At 41.6% G+C, this 26,692-nt stretch overlaps 1 protein-coding gene across 2 annotated transcripts in view; it reads left to right on the top strand.

Moving 5' to 3' along the window:
* MCC (MCC regulator of Wnt signaling pathway) overlaps positions 1 to 26,692 on the top strand; it is a 363,930-nt gene that overhangs the window by 254,654 nt on the left and 82,584 nt on the right. For both annotated transcript variants that reach the window (XM_090038383.1, XM_090038384.1), the window contains 3 exons: positions 4,300 to 4,442; positions 14,096 to 14,238; positions 20,299 to 20,462. In XM_090038383.1, the coding sequence (XP_089894509.1) occupies positions 4,300 to 4,442; positions 14,096 to 14,238; positions 20,299 to 20,462 (450 nt within the window). The remainder of the gene's footprint in view (positions 1 to 4,299; positions 4,443 to 14,095; positions 14,239 to 20,298; positions 20,463 to 26,692) is intronic.

Genomic DNA, 26,692 nt, shown 5'->3' with positions numbered 1-26,692 from the left:
AGAGTCCATTAGTGGGAGTCAGTATATCTTCAGTCAAGATAAGGAATTATTCAGCTTTTCAGGGAACAGAGAAATTAAATCTGTTGTTGTAGGCTTTTTATTTATTGTTAGAAAAATAATTATTAAACATTATCAGAAATGTCCTTTCAGGGTTTTTTTTTTTTAAAACACACACACCGTGCAGATAATTCACTGAACTGGATAATGCTGAGACATTGTTTGTGGTCAGCAAAGTATATCACAGGAAATTTGGTTTAGAAAGGTACAGTAAGCAGCTTTTTCTTTCCATTTTTCCTGCACTTAACCTGTATCTAGCATTTTTGTGAAGCTGTTGTTTTTTTCTGACACTTTCTACTCAATACTTTTACACTTTGAAAGAAGAGGAAGCTCTTTGGTCAAGTATGAAGGGGTAAGATGGGGAGAAACTAAATTATTTCAAGTCAGCAGATAGGTTGTTGCCTTTACGTAATAGCCAGTGTGTGACCTGAAGGCCAGATTTAGCTAACTGGAGTTCCAGGAAGTAGCCCTTAGCTCTTCATCTTTGTTCAGAAGACCATCTGATAAGCACACTCCCCTTGTGATCCATGTGGCATTCCACTTGGTACAAGTCTGAGCCCTTAGTCTAAGAACAAAATTAATCCCATTGCAGAATGGGATGTTGCCTGTGCTAGTGTTAAAGATCTATTTTATGCAAAGAAGGTAGAGCAGCCTTCATTTGGACAGAGACTGCTGTTAAGAACAGTTCTGCCCTTGGCAAATTTTGAACTCATTTACATTCCTGAGTTCTATTTTTCTGTGATAAATATGTATTTACGTTTTAAACTAAATACTGTTTGCCCCATCATTATAGCTTGTGATATATATCTTGGTTCTTTCTTTCCCTTATTTTCCAAAAAATAAATAAATAACACTGTCTCCAAAGTACATGTTTGTATTAATATCCATCAATCAAATTTTAATATTTAGTACTTTGTTAGGAGGGTTGGGGAGAAACCACTGTATATGGTTCCTGGTAGGGGTTTAGAATAAAAAATAGCATGGAAACTCTCTACAGGGCCTGGGGAAAGGTAGCAAAAGTTAAAATTTAGGACAATTTTACTGGAGAAGAGTAGGGTCTGAAACTAGTATACCTGTGTGTTGTTAGTGTGTAGAAACATTGAAGTGTTCTCAAGCTCAGCGTCAAGTTCTGTTTTGGAACAAATTTTGTATGTAGGTGATTACCTCAAGCCATAGGTTTTGGACCAAAGAGAATAAGAGGAAGTTATGAAAATACTGTCAGACTCTTTAATATAGGAGGTGTATATATATGTGTTTTATATAACATTGCTGTACTTGTACTGTATACAGTGACAATTTGGGGCAAATCACTTTTGGTGTAAAAAAAAAAAGTGCAAGAGTTGCATGTACTGTTTATTTCTGTTCCATTATGTAGACATTGATTATGTTTGATCAGCAAATGTAATTTTTACAGTAGCCATGCTTAGATCACTGAGATTTCTTTAACTGGAACACAGTGCACACTATTATGCAACTGCAGGAGAATTGGCTGATTCCTGCCAAGGAAGAGAAACAGGATGTTAGAAGTCTTGGTCCTCACAGACTGCTGCTAAGCACAGGCCTAAAGAACATGTATTATAGCTGGCTCTGTAATTGCAATGCATGCAGGTACTGACATCTGGGAACAGGTGCAGAAACTGATTTAAAACTCTCTTGGAGACAGCAGGGTTCTGTGAGGCATACAAAAACACTCATCACTCAAATGAGTAAAGTGTGTAAAATGTAGCGCTTTCAGAGACCCTTCCTTCCTGATGAGAAGGTATGCTTGCTTACAGATTTTCTAGAATTTGTTTATTATTCTATATATGTATTCCAACCAAGTACTCAAGCCAGAATAATAGGGAAGGAGGTAGTGGCCACATCTCCGGTGTCTTGCACTATTCTTCCTCCTGGATCACCCACTAGAAGATGCTGATGCACCTCAAATTTTTGGTTAACTAAGGTGTTTTGCAGCCTGTTGCAATAGACTGCTCTTTTCTGGAATAAGCATTGCTACTTTTTGTGACCATCTTCTAGAATTAATTGACTGCTGCAACTTCATGACAGAACGTTGTATCAAATTGTATTGGTTTGTTATTGCATTGTCATTGGGTATGCTTGTACAGCATATTGTAGTGCTATGTAGTTCAACCTGAGATTGTCCTGAATGACAGTTTCATACCAACATACCATATCAGGTGCCACATTTTTGTGGTACTTTGCTTGACCTAATGTACTGTGCTTCTCAGCAGGGCTAATTAGGTAGGGGAAACTCTGTGCTGCTTTTAGTAGTTGAGTTAGCATAAGTATCTCTATATACACACCATTGTTCTGTGCTGAAGTACTGTATTTGCTGGTATGGGCACTGTGTTGGGCCAATAGGGGGTGCTCCTATGTTGAGCCACCCGCCTCACTGCGCTTGACCACCTTCCAGGCTCTGAGTGGCTCCCTGGGAGAGCTTCATGTCCGGCTGACTCCCTTCCTGGAGCACACCCACAAGCCTGGGGGTAATGCTGCCACCACCCAGTCTGAACTAATCTTGGTCCTGGGCCCCCTGGGAAACACAGGCATAGTAGTCCTTTGGGGGGTACTCAACCCACTGGAAGAACTTGGGGTGCTTCCCTAAGTCTGAAGCACAAATAGTGGTCTCCCTTAGTCAGCTGAACCAAGGGGACCCTAAGGCATAATCTAGACCCTCTCTCAAAAAGTCTGCCATGCTAGGTACAGAGGAGAACTTTGATTACAAGGAGTAGGTTTGGAATAGGGTACCAGGGTAGAGCACTATCAGAGAAATACCTTAGAGCAAACAGTGGCATGGTAGCCTTTGATCACACATCGGAGTTACTGCAAGCTGTATATCTAGTTAGATATCAAGTAGCTTACTCACAAGTATCATCCAGAGGCAGGTGGAGATTCCTGCTAGAGGTAAGTAGTTCATTGACCATGAATTTCAAGACAGAGAGCGAGTTTTAGATGGTCCAGCTTCTCTGAAAGTTCTCATCATGGATGCTGTCCTGCCTTCTGGGCAGTCCTTAACTTGTATACAACTTATGACCTCATTTACCTGATCCAATGAAGGCCAGCAACTGTTGGCTGCCAGCAACTGTTGGCTGCCAGCCAACCAATTTGAAATGCATCACTGGTTGCTGGGTAGACTGGCAGGGTCTTTAGCCCCCAACCCAGTCCTGATGATATTTCTTAGATTACAGGGGTGGGCAATTATTTCAGATGGAGGGCTGCTTACTGCGTTTTGGCAAGCCAGTGAAGGCCACATGACAGGGAGGCAGGGGCTGATAAATATGAATTTTCTAAAATTTTTAGGGACCCACGGGCCGGATAGAAGGGCCTGGCGGGCTGCGTCTTGCCCACCCCTGGCTTAGAACAATAGAGAGCTGAAGCCCCCACTTCTATGTGTGAGGCCAGTTACATAGGCAAAGGGAGCAGGACTCCCTCAGGAATGTATCCAGCACAGGTTACAACTCAGGGTTACCTGAAGCTAATGGAGCCAGGGGTGTCTGCCCTCTGCAGTGACCATGATAACCAAATTGTCAGATTGGTCATCTGCCTGATAGCAGAGTTTGGAGAAAGACAGAGATGGCATTCTGCCACAGGCAGATCCTGCCAAAACTACTTTGGTAAAGACATGTTCCGAGCAGACCTGAGCATGATATTGAGAGGACAGATCTTGTGACAGCAATTGAGAGAGAGAAACACTGGACATGATATATGAACTGTCTATGATTGTTCAGTCTACTTGACAGCAAGTTGTCACATAAATTTGTAAAAGTCACTGACGCTAAATAGTAAATGGCAAAGAAGATAAGAGGAATCATTGCATTGTGTTACAGGATCTGATGCTGCAGCACAACATCACAGCACAATTATTGCACAGCCTTCTTGCATAATTTCTGCTTGTGGTATGTTGAATGGCCCTAGCAACACTGGGAGAGCTCTGAACATCCTGGATGGATAATGATTCTCACTAAGATTTCAACATGTGTTACTCCAGGTTGCTCCAAGCTGTGGGTGACACTTCATGTTGAAGATGAAGACAGCTTCAGCATGCTTTGTTTTGTCCAATTTAAATTAAATCCTTGAGCAACTGACAAATTGCCAGCGTAGCCCAAGATTGTGTAACTTTTGAGCATTCTTGTATTCTTCCCCTTGTAGAAACTTAATGATGGGATTGGCAGGTAGGAGGGATATTTTATATTGTCATAAAACCTATCTGTTTTCTTTGTGCTTTTGTTTTCTGTGCTTTAGTGTGAGCAGTCTCATCTCATGAGAGAGCACGAAGATGTACAAGAACGAACGACACTGCGCTATGAAGAACGAATCACGGAGCTTCACAGCATTATTGCAGAGTTAAATAAGAAGATTGATCGACTACAAGGAACAACAATAAGGTATTACAGCTTCCTGGGAAGTCTGGCCCAAATTCTTGTCACACAGTATAAAGTACGTGCTGGGCCTGATTTGGTCATAAAGTTGGTGCAGTTACATGTGATATAATAGGTATTCAGAGGGCATGGAGGATTGGAACATGTGTATTAGGCTGTTGCAAAGTGGGTAGCCCTAACAGGAAAAGAAACTAATAGGAGTGTGTCAGGGAAAGCAGCCAATCCTTTCTTTTAACTTTCTCCAGTGCTATGCACAGTAGGACTTTAAACCAAATTCATCTTGATATAGAAGCCCAGTTCAAATGTAGTACACTTGCTTGTATCTGTGATCCTTCCCTTCCCCACTCAGGCTGCGTATCAGGAGAGGGAAGCCCTGTGTGCTGGAGCTGGCTGCCTTCCCCACCCCCAAGGGAAGGTGGCCAGGGCTTCCCTCCCCTGCCATGCAGCCCTGGCAGGTTAGGCAACTGGCTCCAGCACACTCAGCTTCCCTCCCATGCTGTTCGAGTATGAGGAGCGCTGGCAATAGAGACTGTCCAGCAGGGGTCTGCACTCCTTGCTGCTATGTGCAGCGCTGGCCAGAGCTGCACCCCGCTGGGCACAAGAGCCCTGAGCACCCCCTCCTGTGGCTGCTGCACCATGGGGAGAGTACAGGGCCAGGGTCTACACTCCCCCACACCCTCTCTCTCATCCCATAAACCCAACACACCCACACCCTGCCCCACCACACCCCCACATATACACAACCCCCTAACACCTCCACACCCCAACATACACCCCCCCCACACACCCCTAATATACAAGACTAAGAATTTATTTTGAGTTATTATGCAGTCCCCTCTATATACAGTACACAAATACATATCATGGCAAAATTATTTTTTTGAAATAAAATTAAAATATGTACTAGTAGGTGTTTGACTTTTTGTGTATGATTAGGTGGGGTTTCTGGTTCTAAGATGGCAACCCCCCCTCCTAAAAGAAGTATTTCTGGCGGGAGGGGGGACAAGGGGAGAGACTTCCAGTGGCAAAGTCCAGGGGCTTGGGAGAAAAGGGGGGGCACACAACTTCCAGTCCTAAGATGGCAACAAAGGGGCAGGGCAACTGTCAAGGGGCGGGGCTACCCATGTGGCCCTTGACAGCTCACCAAAACCTGTTAAGCAGCACTCCACCCAAAATAATTGCCTGCTCTTACATTACAGTAATTCAGTATACTCAGTGAATGTCAGGGTTTTGGGCACCTCTTTTTCTGGACATTGCTCTATAAGTACAAGTTCTTTCTTTAAATACTTTCCAGATATGATCAGAGGAACATTCTTTTTCTCTATTACATTCTTAGCCTATTGCAAGGCAAAGGCCTTTTCTCCCAAGTATGTGACAGTCTTCTGGCATTTCCCAATGTTTTTTTCAGGAGCTTAGCTTTTTAAGAGGCAAATGAACTGCTAGGTCCTTGGCTATTTAGATATTTTACACCTACTTTGAAAGTAAAGAGTTGACATCTCTGCAGGAGATGTTTAGAAATTCTCTCACACTAACGATGTTTGGCTTTTCACTTCTTAATTTTTTTATCTTTATTTATTAACAAATCCAAGTTATTGAATAACAAATCTAACATTTAAAGATCTATCCCAGCTTCTAAAATATACCCAAAGACATATTTATCTTCCATTAATAGTACTATCTTAACCCAAATCACTGTCCATAGGAGCCTTATGTTCTTTTCTTCCTTTTGGTTTTCCCTCCTTAATTATAATTGTGTAATCTATATTAATGTGTGTTTTAATTTGTTTATCCTGCTGAAGTCTACTACCTAGCAAACTGGAAGCCGTTTCGTTTAGTATACCAGGAATATATTTGTATACATGAAAAGTGAGAGAGTACTGCTGCACTCTGCAGGAGCAGTAATACCTTTGTACTGTAATAATAGCATCTAAACATTTTTTGAACAGGTTAATATTGCAAATTCTGCTATAAATAAAGATACTGATGTGCGTGGGAAGATGTCTTCGGACAATACAGCCTAATATGACTGCTGTTGGAATGGTACTGCTATGAAGTATTTTCTGTACAGAGTAATCTCTATAACTGCACAGTCAGCCATCTCTGTACTCATATAAATAAGCCTCAGATTTATGTCTTCTTGGGCAGTGCTCAGAAGGGCCATGTTAGTTCTCAGCATCACATTAACTGTCCAAGCTGTCATTCCTCTCTAGTAGCCTCCTGTTTCTAGATGGGCAGTTAGTGGCTTTTCCCATGCTTTGTTCTATAATCTGTCATATGAACTTTTACTTTAATGGGAAAAGGTTTGCATTAGAAAACAAACAAATGTACTAACAATAGCTATAAATTTCTAGGCAGAGGCCTTTGCATAACTGAAGTGTGCATGTATATGTGTGTATAGGTGCACAGACAGAGAGAGAAAGTATAGGGTATCTGACTTCTTTGACGAATGCTACAGGTGGCTAAATATGTACATATATATGCATGAGATCATCTCCAGAATCCAAAGGAAATTGGTACACAGGACTGAGTCTAATACTGCTGCCCCCATCGTGTGTGGCCCCTGGAAAGTGATGGTGCTGTCAGGTACTGCTCCTCCCCGGGTCAGTGGCACTTCTGCAGACAGAGGGGGGAGCAGGGCAGTATGGTGTGCTGTGCCCGATGCCCCTGTGCTTCCGGGACTCTCATTTTAGCTCTCACCAGCCAGGCAGGACCAGCCTTTGAAATCCAGGACTGTCCCAGTTAAACTGGGATGTCAGGTCATGGTACCTGAGCAAAACCTTTCCTCAGCCAGCAATGCCCTGGTGTTACATACTGTATTAGAGCCCTCTGTGCTTAGGTCATTAGACCGTAGGGGCTTGATTTGACCATGTGTTCCTTCACTTTGATTTATGTTCATGCCTCTAGTGTAGAAGTAACAAATATTTATAGCTAAAGATTAAAATTTTGTGGTGTTTTTCTTTTGTGGTCACTGACAGACCAGTCAGTGCATTTAGGGGCAAAAACACATCAAGCAGGATAACCTTAGGAAGCTTCTAGTTAGCTTTTTGGGGGCTGGTGGGAAGAGGTAAGGAAAGTAATTCTTTATTCTTATTGCTTCCAGGCCTTTTTCACAAGGTTTGAGATTCATCCCTTGTCCCACTCCTTTAGCAGACATTGGAACATTGCAGAAATCTTCAGGTTAATTACTGCTTCCTTCATGGGGATGGGCTTTAGTCCACCCTTGTTATACTCCGCCCTGACTGTAAATGAAGTTCAGGTTTGGAATAAATGGATTCCAAGGGTAAAAATCCTGGAACTACCTGATTCTGAGCCCTCACACACTATTATTTTGGAATTACCTTTTCATTAATAAATCAAAACCCAAGCATGGTGATGATTGTTTTTGACTAAGAGCCTGTCAAAGACCATCAGAGATGAAGAAGAGCCATCTCTTACAACATCACAATATAATCTGGCAGTGATTTTGTAGGCAGTTATTTACACTTGTTTAATGACAGGAGAAATAAAAGCCTCTGCCTTGCTGGCACAAAAAGTTGTACAACCCTGGCACCCTACAGCTGACATACTGAAGAAAGTCCTGATATACTGCTGCTTTATGCCAACCTAATGCTTCCTTTTAAATAAGTCAAAATACTGTGAAAACAGTCAAGAGAAACCAGAGCTCCACAGAGTTTGACAGGCTGATTTTAACTCCCATGTCTTTAAATTAGCTGTTGATTTGAAGGTTAGTAATGCATTCAGTCTAAACAAGAGTCTAAATGATTGCAACACATTTAAATCTGTGACATATTACATAAGTTAACTGATATTTTTCCATTTAGAAAATGTGTGTATTTTTAAACTCTTCAGAAGGTGAGGTCAGATGAGCTTAGCAAGTTTGGAGAGTAATGGCTCGCGTGTCGTGTCGTCCAGTAAACCCAACAGCAGAGAAATGGTGTCACAATTGTATCTCTGCTCAGATGCATGCAGTGTGATGTTTGCTGTTAGTAGTCATAATCATTTAAAATATTTTCAGAATGTTCCAATAATGTCCTGGTCTTGATAAGGGCTCTTGGTAAGCCCATTCTTGGTTATGGCATACCCTATATGCATGGCCACAAGAAGCTAGATGCTCATGTTGTTACATTTTGCCAACACTCCTGATGCTGATGAAGTCACAATGGTTATGGGGTCAAGCCAGCAATCTTCCCTAATTGTTTTGTCTCCTTGATGATTCTGTAGCTCAAGACAGCTCAGCTGGTTTGGGAACCCAACCAGGAAAAAAAGAGTTGAAATACAGCTGCAACCAATTTGGTATTTGGTTTGGAAGAGAGATGTCTGAACTAATATACTGTAAGCCTGCTTAGCTCCTGAAGGGAGCTGATGCACCATTTACCCACTTACCAGTTTACAAGAAATAGGTTGTAATTTGTGGACATTTTGGAGCAACTAAGAAGAGAGCTTGCTCTGAGGGACAATGGTTCTTTCTTGTAAAGTCAAGAGTGAGTAGAAATCTTGTCTCTGTTTGAATGATCATTTTGAGTTAAAATGTTGCTAAGAACACAAGCAATATTGCAGATTTGTAATTAGTTTGTTTTTGGTCAGTGTGGAATGTGGTTTGGTTTTTGCTGCAAAATGCAAAAGGAATGGCTCAAATCAAATTCAGCTTTCAGTTCACGTAGCTCAAAACTCCCCTGTAGTTTTATGCAGAAAAGGTGCAGAGTAAGCTTTGTTTACTGTTTTACAGAGTGAATTTCCATCATTGGAAATTCTTAGTTTGGAGTCCCTATGTCATTTGGACATAAGCAAGGAAACTGTTACCAGCCTCTGCTATTTCCAGTCAGAAAAGACTTAATTCATTCAATAACTGGTTGTCCCTGTACTGCTCCCCATCTCTGAGATGGTATAGAGTCATGGGAGAGCCACGACAGTCAAATGGCTCACCTAAATGAGGAGGTAGTAGCCGTATAATAAACACGTTCTATCAGTTATACACCATGACTGTAATTCTCAAGAGCCAAGAGGGGCCAAACTAAATGCTAGTACACCAAATAAAAACTAATAATGCATTTTAAAACAAACCTTCCAAACATGGAAAAGATCAGCATGATGATGTGATCTCATTCAAATGCAAGTTTGTTTTTAATTAAAGCTTCAGTAGGGAAATATATTTGTCATACAAAAATAAGTCATACCATATGATAGATTGAGGCTGGGATTGTCTACTTGAACAGCTTCTCTAGAAGATGAGCAAAATCTTAGGGTTGTAAGGTACCTCAAGATTCATTGGGTTCAACCCCCTACACAAATGCAAGAATGCTGCTCCTAAAACATCCTTGGCAAATGTTTATCCAGCCTCCTCTTGAAAATTTCCAATGATAGAGATTCTGCAACTTCTCAAAGCAGTCTTGTTCCACTGTTTTGTTAACAAGGAACTGAGAGGAGAGGGGGAGAATTAGTGAATGTCCCTCAGTGCATCTATATGCAGCTCAGATATGGCAAGCCACAGAGCCAAATGAAAGGAATGTGGACTCTTGCCTGCTGGGTAGCTGTCAAAGAAAAACTTAGTCTGACCAGTCAAGTATTTATAACTAAATGCTGTGCAGCTGCAAACTTGTGGACTTGTACAGCATATTGCCAGCAGAAAATGGTTATAGAAAGTGACTCATCACATCCTCCTGCCCACAGGGCTCCCTATGGGTCTGAAAATTTGGGAGTAGGGGAGTGGCAGCAGCGTTAGTTGCTGCTCCTTTGCTGCCAAAGTTTTGGACTTGTGGAGAGGCCCCGTGGGCTGGATAGTATGACCCTGTATACTAGATTGGGCATGCAGGGTTGGAGCAGCAGAGGGGGTGTGATCCAGGCATGTGGGGCTGGGGGCACATAATTTGGACATGTGGGGTGAGGCTGAGGTCTTGGGAGGTAGGGGGTGCAATCTGAGCACACCAGGCCAAGGCAGTGGGGAGCCTGATCTGGACACAGGGGGCAAGCCAAGGCAGTGCAGAGGCCAATCCAGGCATCTGGAACCTTGGGGGTATAAGGCCTGATCCGGCCCAAAGACTAACCCTTTGCTACTCATCCAACACACGGGGCAAAAACTGGAACACCAGTGGTTTAAAGGTTACCTCTACACCAGTTGCAGTGACTCCCTGAATTGCTTTGTAGACATACCCATAATGCTTTTTATCTGAGGTTCTCAAAGTGTTTTACAAAAATGCATTATAGCAGAATGAATGTGAAAATGTAGCCAACACCTGGAGTGTAGAAATCCCCTGTATCTGAAGCCGTGAAAATCTGAACCCACCAACACCCAGTAGAATTTCTTAATCGAAGGATGGGGTGCTGAGAGTTTGGCCATGTGGATCATGACTTGCTTATGGTTTAACTTTTGTAGTTTTAAATGCAGTGACCCTGTTTCTTACCTGCAGCCTCCTTAAATGCACCTTTTTGCTGTGCCCTTCAATTCTGCCTCTGATCTTTGAACTGCTCTGGACTTAGTGCAACACAAAGCTTGATCTAATTAGCACCAGGCTTCATCAGGAACTGGGGATCACTAAGATACAAAGATGAGCACAGATGCACCCTTTTTCCCAGCCACACTTCAAATGCTGGTATCAGGGAATAAGCAGCAGAATGGAGTTGCTGTATACTACCAGTAATATTCCCCTGTGTGAAAGAAATTCACGGCATTTTTACGCATGCTTGCGCTACCGCAATGGGTGCTTTTAAAAGCACCCAGCTCTCCGGAGCATACAGTTGTATAAGTGGTAAAATGCACGTCAGCGCTGAGAAAATGGTGGTGGCGCACTTTTGAACTAAAATGCATTGGAGGTATGTTGTTTCAAAAGCACACCATTGCCATTTTCTGCACGCTGACGCACATTTTGCCACTTATGCAACTGCACATGGTGCGGTGCAGTGCAGTGCAGTGCATATCAGGTGGTGTGTGGAGCTCTGTAAAAAGTGGAAGGAAAGGGACACTAGAACTTGCTTGTGCTGTATTACAAAGAGAGGACACTAATTTCTTTGTATAGCTGCCAGACTAGACATGGCAAAAATAGGCACCTCAGTTGAATCTGCAGAATATGAACACAAATAACTGTGTAGATACTAGCCTACTAGGTGTTTTTGAAATACCTACGACAATAAAGGTAACTTTCTCACAAAAAGCATGCAGTTGCATATGCAAAGTGGATAGCTAAAGATTTGTGCACACAACTACTTATTTTGAAGGTGCAGTTACCTGTTTGCACAGAGGCATGTTTTGCCTACATGCTCTAGAGCAGACCTTTGAAAGTTTGACTCAAATAGTTTGCCATTTAGCCGCTGCCTTTTAAACCAGAAAATTAGCACCAGGTACTGCCAAACTTGTTGGTTTTAAAGCTGCTTGGCCTGAAAGCAGAGCAGCTTGAAAGAGCTGATTACAGTGTGTGTACAACCAACATCATTTTATGAACAGAGCAGCCTTTCATCCATTCAGGAAGGTAATTCAAATTTTAAAAGGAAACACTAATTGTAAAGAAGCTTGGTGTGTAAATGAACAAACAAAATTACCCTTTTGACCAAAAAAATACAGGTCTTTGAGCTTTTAGTAATTGTTTTCATCTAAAGCTAATTATCATTGGCTTGTGCTGTGCTTAATAATTAACTTATTCATAGAACTTTAACTCACATTTATGTGTCTTCTTTATCCTGTGTTTTAATTTATGCCATTTGTGGTTTGGTTCTCACACCTGCTTTAACATATATTTCATATCACCTTAAAAACATTGCTTTGATCTAAATCTTAATTTTAACCAGGTGACTTCCATTTTTTTAATAATAGCTGTTAAGTGCTTGTGATAAAGTCTGACATCTTGCAGTGAACCAAATAGACTGTAAAGGTTAGAAAGCATGGTAATTCCTATTGAACTTGTATCTAGGTATGCCAAGGAATCCCTGCTTGGCAAGCAGGCTTGAATTTTTCTTTTTAAGCGTTGGTGCCCTCTCTCCTGCTTTGAGTGACAGTAGCTTTTCCTTAAATCAGTGCAGGGTTGGGATAGGTGTGGGTCATGTGCCTCTCGAGTATTTTTTCTAGTCAGACCTTACATCTAAAAACTTAAAAGTACTCTCATTTGCTGTGAATTCAGTGAAAACTGAATTTCTGTCAACCAGTAGGGTGTTTTATTGGACAACAGGCCTCCCTCCCAGCTGGAAGTGCCAGGACAACTTCGCACTCTCCTCCCCCGGCCCCCCCCCACCTCCCCCAGTCCCCAACCTAAACAGCTCCAGTCCCAGGCTACACTTCTAACCCAACCCTCTGCTGAAATAGCTGACAATAAACCACTGAGAAATAGTTTGCTTAATGAGTAACCAAATGGGTACAATTTATTCACTCATCAAAGGCCTTTTGACTTACTGTCTTCTATTATTGATGTGTTTTTCTTACGGTTTAGGGTGTACGAATTTGAACATGTCAAAATAATAATTACAAAAACAAAGCCTGGATTTCTGAGTCACATTAGCAGAATGAAATGTTTTATTTTCTTTTAAAAAGTGCTGTAATTGCATATTTCTTTATCTGCCTTCTTCCCTTCCTCAAATCTTTCATGTGGGGATAAGGGCATAGAGTCCCTTCATAAAGCTTTTAGTTTCAAAGAAAGGCCAATGTGTCCCAGAGCATTTTGTGGGAAGTAACTTGACAAATAACATGTGATTAAGGCTTCTGTTTTCCAGTAACCCCAGTGGTTTGCTGCCCTTCTGTTTCATATGTGCTTTGCCTTCCAAAAGATTAAAATGAATAGTCACTTGCTGACAGGTGCATATAGACCTGTATATGTGTAGGCCCCTACCTGCAAATAGTAGGTAACAAGCACTGGATGGACAGAAGTGGTATAACAGTGTGGAGCAGAGGCAGGAGCTAGAGCCCATGGTCTTCATCCTTTGATGGGAGTGCCCATCTCACTGAGCCATACTGCCTCTGGCTTGCTGCCCATTTTGGTTTCCCAGTGGGCTAGGTTCCGCAGGAGGGGTGGAGGGCTCAATGGCTCTGCGTGGGCTGTGTCCTACTGGTGAGTGTTTTTTGCTGTGAAATAGGAGCAGTGGAGGTTCTGGCCCTCTCCGGGTAAGGGGGGCCTAGAATTTGGGTTTCCCAATTCACTGGGCAAGTGCCCTAACCACTAGGCTATTGAGCTGAAATATAGAAGGGACCTCCTGTTCTTTGCTCCCACTTCTCCAGTGGAGTTACAAACCTTCCTGAGGGAAATAGGATCTAAAATCTGCATAAGTAGTCTGAAATTCCCATCTCTGGGTACTACTTACCATCTAAAGGTGGAGTTGGTATTTACACAAGGAGTTATTGCAAAATAACTCCTATGAGTTACATTTGTGCCCTGGCTTGCTTCAAAATAACTTCCCTGTGTGATGATGGTATCCCCTGTACAGTGATTGATGGTCCGGAATGATCATGAGAACTTTGGTCAGACTTCACAATTCAGAAATGCTGGCCAGACCCTCCCTACCCCATAAACAGGGCAGATTATAATCCAGTGTAAATAATTGCTCTCCTGTACAGGATATGTACCCTGTTCTGTTTGAGTCATGTCCAGCATCTGCCCTACAACAGAACAGAAATGTGTGCAGTAGAAGAATGTATTCTTTCAGGGTTTTTAAATCTTTTTTTTCCCTTTGTGCCTCTCCCCTAGGGAAGAAGATGAGTATTCAGAACTGCGATCAGAGCTCAGCCACAGCCAGCATGAGGTCAATGATGATTCACGCAGCATGGACCAGGATCAGACTTCTGTCTCAGTACCAGAGAACCAGTCCACCATGGTTACTGCTGATGTGGGTGAGTGAAATTCTGAAGAGAAAGGATGTTTCTGACAAAAGGAAAGCCATCATAGCCTGGAAAATACTGATCACAGTGTGTAGAAGAGAAGTAAAAGTAGAAATAATTTAGGCCTGTAATAAATATGAAATAAAATTATTTTTGCAAAATTGACAAAGTGTCTTTTAAATGCTGCTACTGTATTTAAAATGTTACTTATTACTAATTGCAGATAAATTTAAGAGGCATTCATAGGAAACAAAGCAAGGATTGCTCTTAAACTTGTTGTTCCAAGCAATGATTTTCAAGATCTATTGCTTTCTGAGAGCCATCAACTTATGGATAGATAACATTTTTTTTTCAACGACACCTGGCTGCTTTGGGGAGAGTTACAGAATGCTCTTTGTGGCAGGGAGTCTGTTTTTTGAGCTAAGCTCAGGTTAGGAATTTCAATGCTTTCATACAAAGCTAGTAGAAGGTGCGGATATTGTGTTTTTAGCAAGGTATGCTCAGTATTAGTGTGCATATATTTTTCTAGGCTTTGGAGACGTCACTGAGATCCCGTTAGAGAGAGAATATCTAAATCAATAATACCCCACTAGATCAAATAATGGTCCTAATTACTTAAGTGGGAACAAGGGGTACATCCTTCACTGTAAAATACCTACTTCCCTTTCTCTTGTAAGTGTCTAAAATCCATGCCTCTTTGGGCAAAGTACGGTGTGATTAGAGTTGTTTCCTACATACTTTATTGATTTATGCAAAACACCAAATATGCGCTATTCTCATTCAAGTTGGCAACAACACAATCATTTTTTTAATGGTGGTTATATTTATTTATTTATATGCTGCCCTTCCCAAATAAAGGCTCACAGCAGCTTACAATAAAAGACAAATAACTTATAAAAATAGAATTAAATATGAAAGTATAACAAAACTCCCTCCTCCCAAGTTCAAGAAAACTTCTACTCCCACTCTACATATGCCCCTCTGGAAGGCAGTTTGCCCTATGGTATACTTGGTTAACAAAACTTTTTTTTATTTCATGCTTTCTTTTTGCAGTCGTTATCCAGGCATCACGTGGTGTTGCCCTGATCTCTGGCTATGGTCTGTACTTTCTGAATAAAGCTTTCTCAGGATGATGGGTGACTCTTACGTGCCATCCCAAGAAAGAAACAACATTCCTGTTTAAAACACAAAAACTCTGACACAGCTCCTACTATACAATGGGTGGATGGTTCTGTAATTTCATTCCTGCAAATGTTCAATCCCTAGGAAAGTATGCAGTTTATTGAGTCATTGGGTGGTAGTTTGTCCAGTCCTTGAAAAGGAATGTTGAATTGAGAAGGTCTGTGACCCCTCCTTCTTAAATGATACGAAACAGAATAGGATTCATTTCAGTGGAGTTACACCAGGCATAAATTTGTGCCAAATAGTTGATGTACAGGAGGGCCAACCAAAGTCTGCTGTTACTGAGTGGATATTAAGACCAAAAATGTGGCTTGAAAGCAGAACTCTGTGTGTGCATTCATGTGCGGGAGGAGGGGTTTCAGAGTTGTGGGTTTTATTTTCAGTAACTGATGTGCTACTTTGTGTACACATATTTTGATAAGTGTTTGGATGTCACAGGATTGAAAAAATTAAACAAGATGCTTGGGTCCTGTTCTTTCCCCCAGGTGCTGTGAGGATGTTCATGAGTTCAGCTAGTTTCATTCAACGCCAGGGAATTGGGTCAGGGCTAATTTACACGTTCTGCAATCTTGTTGATTCAGAAGGATTATGTGATGTGTAAATCAACACTGAATCAGTCGCTGAGTATTGAAACACCGTTTCTTTTATAATGTGTTTCCTGTTAGTAAATTTAGCCTGTTCCTTAACACAGACATGTCCGTGTACATTTGCAACATGAGCAAAAGTTAAACCTTTTTATGCCTTTATACGTTAGTATTAACTGACCTGCTCTTGTTGCTGCTGATCGAAACTTTAGGTTAACAGAACCATGTCATTGGTATAATCTTTTATTATGATTTGGCTTCTTGCCCTATCTCTGTAATGGATTGTTCCTCTTGTCTTTCCCTAATTTTTAAAGCACAACTGTATATTTTATTATGTGAAAAATAAACAGCTCTCTACCATTTGCTCATTAAGTAAATTGAATCAGGGGGTGAAAGAGATTCTGTGGATAGGTCCTACTACCATACATAAGGACCATTATAGGAAATCATTAAAACTGGCATCTTTTTCGTTCCCGTTGCTAAATTTGAAATTCTCAAATATCAAGCCATAAACTCTTTGTGAGGCTGTGTTTATTGTGTCAAAACATGCAGTAGATGCTTCCCTGTATGTGGTAAGCTGTCACCACTGAACCAAGCCTGTGCATTTCATTAGTGAGGTCTTTTGATTTTTTTCCCCAAGACAAATGCTACAAAGCAGAATTGTACTGAGAGTAAACTGACCTTTGGACACAATAATCACTGACCTGAGTTGCAGTTTAATAACACAGAAAGCACTAGGCTCCTGAAACAGTCATATGAAATAAGAAGGTTTCTGCATGTCATTTTACATCCTAACATGAAATGAATTACCCTTTGTTCAGAAGTATGACAGTTGATCACAAATAAACATGTTGCTTGAAGGAAGTCCTGCATTTCAGCCTCTTGAACAAAGAATTTAATAGGATACTCTCACAATAGTATGGGTATTTACAAGCATTACTTTTATTAAGTCCCTTATCCAGGGTTTTCAAGTCACTTTTTAAAAGATTTTAAAACACTCTGGTAAGGTTTTATATATATATATATATATATATATATATATATATATATAAAATAGTTCTATATTTTAAGCAACCATAGGCAGTTTTTTTCAAATTCAGATGTCTGATTTAGGCTCCCAAATCCACACGTAAGTGCCTAATTATGAGAGCAGTGATTCCCAATCAGGTTGCCTTGAGATCCTTTCAGGGGTGTCACGGGGTGCCACACAATGTTAGCCTTGTTAGGTGTGCAAACAAGATTCACAGGGCAAAATCAGAGATTTCAAATAGGAGTCCATAGTGTTAAAAGCATTTTGTCCTATTGTGGTCTCAGTTCTTTGCAACAGAAGAAATTGCTCTATTATCTTTCTATAGTTGAAAATCAAATGAAAACTAAGCACTGACATTTTCTGAGGAGTGCCTTGAGTCTATCAAAGGATGCCTTGAATCTAAAAAAGGCTGAGGGCTACTGATTTAAAGGCTTAATTTTTAGACACTGAGCCCAAAAAGTTTGGTTTATTGTCTTTACTTATTTTACTAATAACAAACTTGAAAGGCTTTTTGTAATTCAGTTTACTTTTCTGTGTTTTGGGTGGTGGATTTTTTCTTTAATTGGTTCACTCATCGTGGACAACGGTATTTCAATGAGCAGTATTACTTTTTCTGGTACATACATTAATGCAACGTTGGCGTTTAACTTCCCAGCACAGCAGGGGCATATGGAAGTACACATAACCATTGTAACACAGGCACATTAAAAATGATACTTTATTCATAAGGAATTAATCTAATTCCCATACTCTTCCTACACACCCGCAGTCTTCTGTCTGTTTGTATGTTTTTAGTATTGCTTTAAAAGTGAGCCTTATTTTGGTTTATCCATATAATGTTATTTAAGTTTGACTTGATAACAACATGGTGCTGTATGCTGCATTAGTAGAGCAAGCTCAATGACACACCAACTACACTTACATGTCATGATAAACTAAGACATTTAGATATGCTTCTCTACTGCTATAGGCAATAAAATATCAAGAACTAAAATTGTTAATCTGCTGTTCTGTAGCTTGTAAACCCTGTTGTTTGGCTTTAAATTAGCTTCTCTTGGAGATGCAGGTCTCTCCAACATTATTATGAACTCTTATTTTCAGGGAAGAACATTCCCTTAGGTGGAAAACTTAGCATATGACATTTTGTTTGTGAAGGGATTATTTTGTCGACTGGGACAGAATGTGGATACAGGAAGCTATGGAGTTGCAGAAGTGCAAGCTAAGCAAATAGATTTCACACTTAAATATTTTTCATGGTGTGTCCTTGACTCAGAAGTTACTTTTATTTATAAAGAGGAATGTGTTTTACAGAATAATTACTTATAGCAGGGTTTTGAGGGAGTAGGAAGTTTTTGGACACATGGCTTCCTTGGGGGTTTAACATGTATGCAGAATGCAGGATTCTTTTGCCTATCCATAGTTACAATGCCATTGAGAAGTTTGTTTTTAACAGGAAGTTGCTTTTGCTAACATTAATTTTTCATTAGCTCCAAGGCTATGCTCTGTTGCAGGCCTATTCCTGGATGAAAAGAACACTTAATTTTTTTTGTGTAAAGCTGGAAAGACTACATAAGAATAACAACCTACTATTAATTTTTTTTGTGTAAAGCTGGAAAGACTACATAAGAATAAGAACCTACTATTATTGCTACTGCTGTTTAAACACAAAAGACCCAAATCTCTGTTTCAGTTTTGAGGTAGCAAAAATGTTTGAGTAGCAACGTTAGGTCCATGTCCTGAGTAAAAAAGAAAGTGTTTATTGGTGCATTGGTGGATAGAATTATTTTAGTGTTCAGACTGTTTTTTATTTTGTTTTAAGCGTTAATTAGTCCATATTTTTTAAAGTGGCTGTCTAAACTGCAGCACTAGATTTGCACACAAATGTTGCGTTGTGCTCAGCTATCTGTTTTCCTGTATCCACAAGTGAATTGTAGCATAGGTAGCCAATTTTGACAAATTGACTGGATATTAATTAAAAAGGAGACTAATTTGGATTTTGAATTTAAAGTGATTTATGTCATAGTCTGTAGTACCCCTGTGCTTCATTTATTGTTAGTTGCCATTTTGGGCTGAGGTATTTCAGAGTAGCCTAAGTAAGGTAGGCCTCCACCTTCCAGGGAATTTCAGAGGGACTGGAATGCTTGTGTCCAGCCTTTGAAAACTCCAGCCATAAAGGTTATATCTATTTGGAAAGCTTGACTGTAAAGAAGTCCTATTTGGAGCAGTAGTAAAGGAGTAACCCATGCACATAAATTGAATACATGACAGTCTTTTTAATATTAACTGTTCTGTGAAAATAGTACATCATCATAAAATTCAAGACCACCATGTGCTCTACAGTGCAGTAATTTGTTATAGTTTGAAGCTTACAGAATTAATGGCCAGAAGTGGATATATTCAAGATGCTTTCATAACCCAAGAGTGAGTCTGGCCATATGTGCACATGAGGGACTACTATTATTTCTCACTGAATTTAATTTGGGGGAGGATATAAAAAGATTGCAAGATTAGCTCACAAGGCATAAGGATTGTTTGGGTATCACAAGACTAAGGAGTTAAATGGATGACACCACAATGACAAAGTACCTCCAAAACACTGGAGAAAGGGAGTGATCATCTGATGCTTGTGGGTATGTTCCTATACTAAAGCAGGTTGTTAATGTGATTACATTGTGGAGCATTGTAAGAATGAATACTTTTATTGGGTTGCATGAATGTTCCCAGTATCCTTTTCAATAATGCACAAAAAATAAACAGCAGTAGAATTGAAGTATTAGCTTCATAAAGCAATCACTTGGCATGGTTTCTGAAGGTTTTTTTAAAATTTGGCAATGTTCAAGCGCAATCCCCAAAAGGCTGTCCTTTTTAAGAGCTAGTAGATTATAGCATCACTGAGTAAACTGGACAGAAGAGCAGTTTGATTCTGAGGAGGAAAATCTCTGATCAAGCACAAAGAATGATTAAGATAATCTACAGTGACAGGAAAGAGAACAGCAAAAACTAGGCAGTCCGGTTGCATAGAAATGTGGTAACATGTGGTGTGTTTGAAATGATGCCTGCATGCAAAGAAATCATTCTGAAATAAGTGATCTCTCCAAATAAGTGGATAGCAGGTTTATATGTTAGGTTTTGAGCAGTTTGTTATTTGAGAATTCAGGCCTCGGGATATAGTGAGACTGGTTACCCTCCTGTAAAATGCTATTGATCAATATTAGATTGTAGTCTTCTGGTTGGTTAGAGCTGGTGCCTGTCTAACATGGTCTTTCTCTTTCACAGATAACTGCAGTGACTTGAACTCAGAACTGCAGAGAGTGCTGACAGGACTGGAGAATGTAGTCTGTGGGCGGAAGAAGAGCAGTTGTAGTTTGTCTGTAGCAGAAGTGGACAGACACATTGAACAGCTCACCACTGCCAGCGAACATTGCGACCTAGCTATTAAGGTGCAACAGCATTTACTGATCACTGAATATATCATGTACACATGTGAGATACATAGTCATATTTTATATTTAAAGCACTCTTCATCTGGGAATCTCGGAGCATTTCAGATAGACTTGCTGCGCCTCACAACGCCTTTCTGGGATAGATATATAATATTATGCCTCTGTTATATATGGATAGAAGATGCTAATAGTAGGCCTTGAAACGTGTTTTTCATCCATATATCTAAAAGAATGGATCTCATTTATATTTTACAGATGGAGAAACTAAGGTATAATATCAACTGACTTAGTAAGGGTAGCTGAGCTAACAAGTAATATCTTAAGTCAGATAGCATTCAGTGACTGTACCTTACTCGTAACTATATCTGTAAATACAATGTATACTATTTCATTGCAATTATGGGGCCATGGCAAAACACTGTCATTTCAATTTTGTTGTTTTATTTTCTTATAAAACCAGTAGGTAAGCCACACACATCCTATGCTTATTATTTCTAACTAAAGCCAGCACAGAGCAAAATATAATTTGGTTAATACTCACAGAAATGCATCTTAATGTAATTAATTATCCACATTGCAAAACCATAAATGGATTGTCCAACAGTGTAAGTAGCAGAGCACAAACAAAGAGCTTGGAAACCAGATTATCCATGAATATCCACCACAGACCGTGCATGAGGAGTGGGGAAAACAAGTTGTTCTGGTACAAGATGGAAAAGCAAATTAAAACTGTTTAGCAGTCCAGTTGCAGAAAGTAGATGAAGATGTAAAGCACTTCTGTTACTTTATCTTCATCCTATTTCAGAACCTGTTTAGTTTATGTTATTCCCATCAAAAAACCTTCAGAATGTGCCATGTAGAAGACATTTTAAAACAGAAAAGTCTTGTTAGCTTGTGTTATCTGGAGTTTTGCCAGGAAGAGTGGATTCAGAGATCTTTTCCTGCCAGAAAATCCTTAACTGTTTTCAGCATTTTTCTGCTTTGCTTCGTTGCAGGATTATGATCGCATAAAGATAATAGAATGGCGTCCTCTAATTTAATTAAAATTCTTAATAAGCTACTGTGAGGAATCTTTGTCCTAAGCATAGCAGTTATTGATCATTACAGCTTGTTTTGACAACAGAATTTTCTAGTTTTTGTCAGATGGGAAAACTGTTTCTTAGATAAAGTGATATATAAACCTAAAAGACTGAGGGCCCAATCCTGTTCTTTCTATTAGGTGCCCAAGCATGATCTTATTTCATTTTGCTTGGTAACTGAAAAACTATCCACACAAATGGTGGGTGGCTCCTTTTCCTGTTTACTGCTTTTTGTGACTTACTATTAAGGCTAAGTGAGTTACAAAAGTAGATGCATTACTATTATTTCTTGGACCTTGAGCAGGGTAAAATGGGAGAGCACTTACACACCTATTTATCCCCAAAATATACAGAAGCTTTACTCTCAGAAGTTGTGAAGATATTGAGAGTTTTAAGTCTTACTTGATTCAGAAATTATTTTCTACACTGCTTCAGTTGAAGGACTTTTAATTTAGGAAGGTCATACTTATTTGATGTGGCATTTTCACCATCCTTTTCTCTTAATGGCTAGGAACAAACATTCAAAAAGCCTGAGCCTGAGTTGATTCAATCTTTGCAGGTTAGTCTAACCTGGCTAGGCTAAATCAGTTTGTAACTGCAGAGACATCCCAGACCTGCAGGCACGTGCCTGCAGTGGCTCGGGATAGAAGCTGGGGGCTGCTAGAGCAGCACTCCCTCTCTTCTACACTGCTGAGCTAAGCAGGGTGTGGCCAGGCCCTGGTGGGACACTTTGATTATGGAGGAATTCCAGCCCCCACCAGCCCAGCAGTGAATTGATAAAACACTGTTTATCTCCCTAACTCAGTGTTTATCACCCCATTAAGAAAAGAACAGAGGGACGTTGCCAGCTACCTGTAGATTCTGCCTTTGTCCCATCTGCCACAGCACAGACCGTAGGCAGCATGTGGTTTACTAACTAATGCTGTGTGTCTGTGTAAGGTAGAGGGGAGGGGGGGAGCAGAAGCCAGGCAGACACCTGCAGTCTCTGCCAGAGCTGAAGCCAGGGAGCAGAGGGGAGGGGCCAGTTCTGCTGTGGAGCCCACCCAGCCCAGAGAGCATGCTGGGATGCTGAGGGAGTCTGATTTAACTTAAACTAGCAAGGGCTCTGGGGCAGACATTGCATAAACAGGTTTGAGCCAAATCAGTTAAGTCTAATACTACATTCAGCCAGGTTTATCTCAAACCCATAGGCATGGTAGGGGATGCACATGCCTCCAATGATGGGGCCGGTGTCCCCCCAGTGTGTAACACTGATGCTGTTGGTAGGGCTGGTGCTCCCCCTGACAGGGCTGCCACTGCTGATGGCTTCTGCGGGTGTCCCTCAGGTTCAGGAGGCACCAGTCACTCATGCTCAAATGGGTTTCAGCCATTTTCGAGCTGGTTTATGTGCATTGAACATCTGTTCTGTTATGGGTTTAAACTAGTTTCTCATCACTTAAACCAGTTTATGTGTAATGTCTGTGTGACCGCCAGACTGGAGGGGGAGGGTCCTTCCCGTGGGTAGTCGCCTTTAGAAGGAGGACCGTCGCTGATCACCCTGGAATGCTACCGGTCTGGAGTAGGTGTTATGACGTCCATTCCCCGCCCTAGTTCTCATCCGCCACGACTTGTTGTTTAGGTTCAGTTAGGACGGTTCCTGGGCACTCCTCAGCCCGGGATCCCTCGGCGGTCACGTTGTGGGGCTCCACCACCCCTGCACCCCGGCCTTACGCCTCCTCTGGTGCTCCCCTGTAATGTGGGACCTGGCTTCCTACAGACGGGCCGACTGCCTCACCGGTCTGACCGGCCCTTGTCTTCGGGTTCCTCATATCCTGGTTGACCCAGGACAGGGTCATGGCCAAGGTAGGGTTTCACCACGGGGTCCCTGACCCTACCTCCCCAGCTATACCCCTCAGCTGGGGTATCCCTTTACTGGGAAAACAAACCTGAAAAGAACTGAAAGTTAGGCCACCACAGCCCTACTGGCTGGGCCTCTTACCTGGACCTTCCTAGGTCCCCTCTGGGCAACCCCTACCGCACCATCTACCCCACACCCTCTTAGTCTATGACCGCAGCCGGCTGGCAGCGACCTCCACCCGACTGCGCCTTTTCAGCGCTCTTCCGGGTCCCGACCCTCTCTGGAGGCATCGTGTCCCCGCACCAGCGCCCCAACACTGGACCTGCAAGTCCCACACGTCTCAGGTTCGCAGTCCCAAAATTCCCTGCAGCTGGATTCCTCGTCCTCGAAGCTCGTCTGCTGCTCCTCACTCGTCCTGCAGCTGGCCATAGCTGGTATCGTCCCCTCCGTCAGGGTAAGCTGCAGCTCCCTGCTGAGGTTCCCTGTCCTTCCCTCTGGGGAGTTAGCCGTTTGCTCATCTCCGGAGTTCTCTGCTCCTCGAGCTGAGCGTTTGGCAGCTCATCCTGCTCGAGGGGCTTCCCGTCCCTCCTAATGAGGGGTCCGTAGCCCGTTCCCCTCTGAGGCCTTCTGCCTTGGCTGGTGCGAGGCCCCTAGCTCGTTCCCCCAGCCGTCCTTTCTCTGCAGACTTTTATCACCGGCGTCCGTTTGCCGGCATCGACGTTGACTTCCGGTCGCGTCAGTGTAAACAAGCGGCAGATGTTCCGCTCGGGCTTCGCTGCCGCCGCGGGTAAGTCCCGTCCTGGTTCCCCAGGACAGTCTGTCCTTAGCCAATATGTTCTTCTCCCGTTGACTCCTTAGGTTACTGAATTGTCAGTTATAAAGTGTATAAGTGACCAGACTCACACTTATTTATCAAACATTTAAAAACTTACTGTCTGGAATGGCCTAAACTTTATTTGATTTCTTTTCTAAGACTTCCCACACTTCTCTATGTAATCTGTTGCTTACAAAGTGATTATCTTCTATAGTATCCGAGCACTTTGTAAGGATTATTTGAGTCACAGTGTAAAACTGTGTGATCTAGTTTAATTGTTTCAGGCAATATTTTCTTGTTTCTTCTTCGTCCAGGTTCTATCTCCTTCCCTTTCTGTCTTTGTTTTTATTGTGGCTGTGGGCGAGCTAAACTGAAAGCCTTACAGAAACAAAAGAGGCCTGTAGCCATTCTGACCTTCTCAAGTGAGTTCATAGCCTTTGGACTGCTAATGGCAGTGGTCTGCCTCCCTCTGGGTGTCACCTTCAAGACAGAGTTTGGTACTTCTAGCAGAAAGAATGTAGCTGTCTGGGGAAGTGATGGAGGTGAAGAGGGAGAGAATGAGAAGGAAGGGCAAGATAATCCATTAGGTATCTTGGAAGAGTTTCTTGAAATGCTTTCAAAATTGGGACTAGGGCTTTTAATTGTGAATCCAGTATTTATGGAGCACTGGGATTAAACATCTTCAGTTACCAAGACTGTTCTTTAAAGACTGATGTGCCTTTTCTTACCTACCTACTGGAGAGCTCCTGCAGAAAGTGCAGCAAGTGGATTCAGTGGGGTAGGAGGCAGATTAAGATGCAGAAGCTGCCTTTTAACACTCTTTAGCTTGCTTAATGCTGGTAACTTATCCTTTGCTGCAGGGGTATCAAGCTGTCTAGAATCAGGCCCATAGACCACCCCTCTGTGCTAGAGCCATCACATTGCCCTGGACTAGTCCTGTTTGCTCACCAGCTTCCCGTGTATAGTGCACACAGCAAGCAGAAGACTGGGACCGACACATGCTGCACGTGGGACATGTCCTAGAGCAACAGGCAGCACCACGGATTGGCTGACAGGCTGAATGCAGCCTGTCAGCCATATCTTTGACACCCCTGCTCTACTGAGTGAAACAGTAGTCAGATGTTTACAGTGTAAGTAAGTGGCAACAGTTGATTCTCCTGTCTCCACATGATTTCTGTCTGCATAACTAACTTAGAGCTAGGGATAGGGGAGGCAAATGCTTTTCTGTTTGCCGTAGCCTTGGATTGTTAGTGCTAGAATCATAATAGCAGCCAGGGGGTCACAGGCTTTTCAGAAGGTGATGAAGAAACTGCCTTGGATGTAATCCAACAAAGGCAGAAACAAGTTAAGAGTGTATGTACAGTTAATATATATGCAGAGCCTGGAGATTGGCTTCTCTGACCCCAGGCCCGTTTTGTGCCTCTTTTCTTTGAGAGCTATTAGACGAGAGCACCTAGAAGATGGCAGAAACACGAACAGGGCCCGGGAATCCTGATTCTGTGCTTTAACTTACAGCCATGTTCCTGGCTGCAGGCCCACATATGTAGAAATACTGTGTCCTTCTCCTTTGCTGATTAGATTTCATCTTCATTTTAATACTGTTGCTGGTAAGTGTTTGACCTAAACAAAACCTGTAGCTTGCACAAGTTGCAGTTTCTTGCTTTGCAAACAATACAAGACCTTCAGATGAACAGAATGCCCATCTATCTGTGTTATTGTAAGAGTAACATTTGTTTAAGAACTTTACATAGGGTAGGCTGACTAATGCTTAAGATATTTAGAACATCAAATATCTATCAAAGTAATGGATACCTAGCACTTATGAAGCTGTGAAGATTAAAACATCTGTTAAAGTTTTTGTCTATGATCTCTATGCCAGACCTTTGTGACGTAAGGTATTGAGAAAAACTGAGGTGGGGAGAATTTATGTTTTGTCTGATACCACAGGAAGCAGTGTCAGAGTAAGGACTGGAATTAAGGTGTTCCTGGCATCCACTTCTGTGCTCAGATCATCAGCTCCTGGGTCTAATTACAGTGCATGAAGCTAGATCCTGGATGTACCTTTGATGTATCACTGTACACAATCAAACTTGTTGTAACACTGTTTAATTAATGAGTGGAAGGAAAAATCAGTAATGCAGTAGTTACACAGATATTTTGTGTCCCAATTAACTTTTATTCTTTGTCACAAATACCATGGTGTGCTAGTCACCAAACCAGAGCTATGGCAAAGCGTCCAAGCATCCAAAGACCCAGAACCACTGTTTAGTCAGCAAATGGATGTCAGTCTCATCAGACTGTGGGAGTTTAAGGTCAGGATTATATTTGGATTTAGTTAATTTATATCCATAGTTGCTGTCATTATGCCTGTCAGAGCAGCGGGATGAGTGTCAGTGTTAGAGGTGGGTACATGTAACCTATTATGTTTCTTTTCCAAAAGAGGTCTTCAGGTAAAGAGTTTAGAATCTTTTCCTTTTCTTTTCATTTTTGCTCTTTC

This window comes from Crocodylus siamensis, chromosome 3 (genome assembly GCF_052110815.1).
Source record: "Crocodylus siamensis isolate JL-2025a chromosome 3, ASM5211081v1, whole genome shotgun sequence".
NCBI lineage: Eukaryota > Metazoa > Chordata > Crocodylia > Crocodylidae > Crocodylus > Crocodylus siamensis.
Note: the sequence above shows the minus strand (reverse complement) of the source record. Positions and strands in the feature narration are given on the sequence as shown.